Here is a 4,441-nt window from a genome sequence, read left to right as displayed (position 1 = left end):
ACCTTCCTTGCCTTACATACTTGTGTGTCTTTCCTGGCACCTGCAGCCCAGTGTTTGGCACAGAGTAGGCATGCGGTGACACCTACTAAGTAAGCTATTCATTCAACAACTTTTCAAGGCAATGCATATATTTTCAAAGTTGGCCCCATGACCCAGTCTCAAGGTCACTAGGCATGTAAGGATGTACTGTACTACCATGCAGACCAGGAGGGGAACCTGCTGGCTCCAAGGAAAGTTGCAGATTTAGATTTTAACAAAAGCCAAAGCTCACTGCAGGCACTAATTTAGTTTCATTTCCCAGCAACTAAACATTGTACTAAAAACTGAGCCGGGCAGGGGTGGGGGCGGGGGGGGGGGGCAAAAAAAAAAAAAAAACTGCCATTAACAGACACCACGAAACTTTTTTCCTCTTCCATGATTCCATAATGCGGTACAATCTCGTTCCTTGTTCTGCAGACAGGTAATGCCAGCACCCCTGGAGGAAAGACATTCCTGCTGAAATTTCAGGGCCAGTAAAAAAAGACAACAAATTAATTTTGTGGAGAGCGACACCGTGGCTTCCTTCTCCTCTGTTTGTAAACACAGGCTGGTTTTCTGGAAAGAGGGAAGAGGTTGCTTCCACTTTATTTTCACATCTGTAATTTTAATGCGCTTTTTAAAAATTTTAGGTTATAGAAAAACATAGACACAGAGGAAATAAGTTAGGAGACGATTATTCACATTGCAAAGGGATTCTCCATAGGGCTGCATTAAATGCTGAATTCTCCTAAAGCAGTGAATTTGGGACTTGATTTAAAAGCAGCTTTCCAAAACTACACTTGTAAAAGTGAGGTATACCTATAGAGTCCCCTGAACTCTCCTTCAAGGACAATCTACCAGCTTCTTTGCACTAATAGGGCCGGGGAACAAAAAGGACTTGTTAAGGAACAGTAAACGGATTCTTGGACCACCCTCCTCATCTTCCTTAGGAGATGAGGCTTTTCAGAATTCACCCCAGACAGAGAAAGACCCACTTGTGGCCCTAGTCCTGTCACTGTTCTGCAACAAGTCTCCTAAAACCAGGGGCTTGCTGCGCATCGGCCCAGTGAAACGGGCGCCAAAGAGCAGTGTGTGTGGATTCGGATTCAGCGCAGACCACAAATATGGCCTGTGGCCAATGAGGAAGGTCAGAGCGACTGACTCAAAGGCTTCTGGTAGGTAGGCTGTTTCTTCCCCTCTGCACAGGTTACAAGGTGAGGAAGGGCCCCCTTCTTCCCAGGTGAACACTGATGTCCATCTACAGCAGACAGAGCCCAACTGCTATTTGTACAAAAAACCCATGAGAACCGGGAATCCTTCCTACCCCGTCTTTGTGCTAAATAATATCGATTGGTAAATCACCATTTCCCCATAAAGTACAAATGAGTGTTTGGAAAATTCCGCCCCATGATTGAGGAGTCAAGGGGATGCACAACTGAGGCTCCAAAAGCTGACGATTTGACCTCCCTGGGTTACACCCAGGCGAGAGTGGCTTCACCGCTCAAACCAGCGAGCCAAGTTGCGTACGCTCTTGGGCCGGTCCCCAGTGGTCTGCACAGCCTGGCAGACCCGGCACCAGGGCTCGTCCCAGAAGGAGATGATGTGCACCGCGAAGCTCCTGCGCCAGTTGAAGTAGCGACGGTAGACTGCCGGGTTTCGGTCGAGGAAGAGCAGGTAGGCGGCCAGGGAGGAGGCACTAGGGAAGTCATCCACGTGGATGAAGGCACGGCGGGGCAAGAAGCGCTCATAATTGGCACGGTTGGGGCCCAGCACCACCGGCACGGTCCCGGCCAGCAACGCGTTGCGCCAAAGCTTCTCAGTGATGTAATCCAGGTGCTGCGAGTTCTCGAAGGCCAGGTAGAACTTGTAGCGGGCCACTGTGTGCAGGACGCCAATGTTGGGCACCGGCCGCCCCAGCCTGGTCCTACCGAACACGTCCACCGCCACGTGCTGGCTCAGCTGGCGGTAATAGCGCACCCGGGCCTGGCGCTCGTCCCAGTTGCTCACCACCCAGGCCACCAGCCCCCGTTTCCGGGCGAGCGGCGGGGCCAGGCCCAGCGGCGGGTCGCTGGGATGGGTCCTGGGGTAGAGGTAGCCGTAAGGCACGAACACGTCCGAGTCGGCCCGGTAGGAGAGGGTCCAGTTGAAGAGGTTACCTGCCAGGCTTCGCAAGCCCGGCGAGTGGGAGGGCGACTCGAAGTTCATCCACACCCAGCGCTGGCCCGGGGGCCTGAGGCCCGAGGTGGCCAGGGCTTCGGCCGCCGCCGCCGCCTTGTCGTCCAACACCTGCAACTCCAGCCCCTCGGCCCCGCGCACCTGGACGCCCCAGGGCGGGGGCCAGTCGGGGGGGCCCTTCACGAGGTCCCGGTGGTGGAAGAGCACCGCCTGGGCCTCCGCATAGGCCGCCCGGTCGGTGAGCAGGCGGCAGCCGCTGATGTTGAAGCGCAGCCAGCAGTCCGGCGGCCGCCTCGCGCCGCTCTCGCGCCTCGTGAAGGGTTCCCACCACAGCAGCACGCCCACCGGCCGCCGCGGGCCGAAGGACTGCCGCGGGCCGAAGGACTGCCACGGCAGCGGCGGCAGCTGCCTCCAGCAGGAGTAGGCGGCCAGAGCGGTGCACAGCAGGCCGGCAGCCGCCAGCGCCGGGCCGCTCCGCGGAAGCCCCGGGCATCCGCGCCGCCCGAAGTGCCGGCCGCCCGCCGGGTCCCACGGCGCCCCCATGGCACGCGCAGGCACTGCAGCCGCCTCTCGCCGCGCGTCCGCAGGCGTGGAGCAGCGGAGTCCGCTCTCATGCTGCCGCTGCGGCTCCAGCCGTCGTTGCCGCTCCCCGCTGGCCCTGGGGCGGGAGAGGGCGGTCCCGGAACCCCGAGGCTCGCGGGTCTGCCTCTCCTCCCCGCGAGTCCCCGCAGGGCGCGCCGCCTGGGCGAGGTGAGCCGGCCGGGCAGCCCAGCCCGGCGCCGCCCCGTCCCTACCCTCCACCGTGCCCCCAGCCCGACCGGCGCGGCCGCCCCGGGCGTTTCCTGCCGCGCCTCCGCCCACCCCCACCTGGCCCAGGGCTCCCGGACTCGGCGGCCGCGCGGCCCGGGCCCCCTCACCCGCTCCTCGGGATCCCGCCGCAGGGGGGTCCCGGGCCTTTCTGCGCGCGCTCATTGCCCTGGCCTTGAGCCCGGGCCTGCCCGCGGCTCCCTCCCAGCTGCGCCCCGGCGTTCAGTCGCGGTGGCCTGCACCCTCGCCTGGCCCAGGGAGGACCCGGTTCACCGCAGCGCGCGTGCACAGGGCGCTAGAGCAGGCGCGGGCTCCTAGGGAGGGCGGGCCGGGGGTGCCGAGTCCCCGGGAGGGGGACGGAAGATCGGGTGCTCTTCCTTCCTCACCCGCCCTGCTGTGGCCAGCGACGCCTGCCGGAGGGAGGGAGCCCGAGAGGCCGCGGGAACGTGTGGGCTGCGGCGCGGCCACCGCGTCGGTGACCGTGACCTCGTGACCCGCCGAGACTGGCCAGCGGCGCAACGCACAGAGAGGTCGTGCATTTTGTGAAGCCAAGTTTCCAGGGTGGTTATTAGTTAAACCGTACTGTCACAAGAACGTTTTCTATGCCTACCTCCCCAGCAGAGGATCGGAGGCATAAAACATTTTCTGAGCAACTGAAACATTCCTTTCCATCCCTCCGCCTCTAAATACTTTTGACTGCCGGCCGGTAGATTCTTTGTACGGAGCTAGGAGGACTCACAAACCAAAGATAAATATAGGGCCCTTGTGGCCTTTGTGCTCAAGGAACTTCCTGCCTATTCAGTGAGATGAATGAATGAACAGCACTATTCATTTGACTAAGCACGGAAGAAACAACTGATTTTCTGTACTCAAGATGATGCAAAACACTCTCGACTATACAATGATGGCTGAGATAAGTACTACAGCACCCAAGTTTAGGATGTAAAAATAAGTATCTCACTGCCGCTTCCCGTGTGAAGGCATCTACTTCTACAGTCGCTTGAGCAATTTTTTCCCCTACACCTTGAATTTGAATTTCTGGGTTTAGGCCTTCACTTACGTTATTAAACTCTTACTCAGTGAAATACAAATAGGCCATAGGTGGGCTACTGACCTAAGAAGAGGAGGCAGCTTTGAGAGAATTTTTAGTAGAACACAACTGTGCACCGTGGTCCCCCAGCCCAGTGCCATATTAAGTTACAGAATGTTAGAGGAGAAATAGATTTGCTGGGAATGGGGCCAACCTGTCAGGTGTTTTTGATGTTACGCATACAGAAAATAAACCTGGATTTCCCATTAGAATTTCCTGGGAAGAACTTTCTCATTAAAAATCAAGTACAGATTGTAGGGGCGCCTGGGTGACACCCGGTTTGAGCTCAGGTCCTTGATCTCAGGGTAGTGATCTCAGGGGCTTGAGATCCAGCCCAGAATAGGGCTTGGT

General features: G+C 58.1%; 1 protein-coding gene across 1 annotated transcript; it reads right to left on the bottom strand.

Moving 5' to 3' along the window:
* Nucleotides 1–352: 352 nt before the first annotated feature.
* FUT4 (fucosyltransferase 4) lies at nucleotides 353–2,851 on the bottom strand. Its single transcript, XM_036074967.2, has one exon. It carries the CDS (start codon nucleotides 2,734–2,736, stop codon nucleotides 1,513–1,515), a length of 1,224 nt encoding a protein of 407 aa, XP_035930860.2. The 5' UTR covers nucleotides 2,737–2,851; the 3' UTR covers nucleotides 353–1,512.
* Nucleotides 2,852–4,441: the final 1,590 nt, after the last annotated feature.

The sequence above is a fragment of the Halichoerus grypus genome, chromosome 11 (assembly GCF_964656455.1).
Source record: "Halichoerus grypus chromosome 11, mHalGry1.hap1.1, whole genome shotgun sequence".
NCBI classification, from domain to species: Eukaryota; Metazoa; Chordata; class Mammalia; order Carnivora; family Phocidae; genus Halichoerus; species Halichoerus grypus.
Note: the sequence above shows the minus strand (reverse complement) of the source record. Positions and strands in the feature narration are given on the sequence as shown.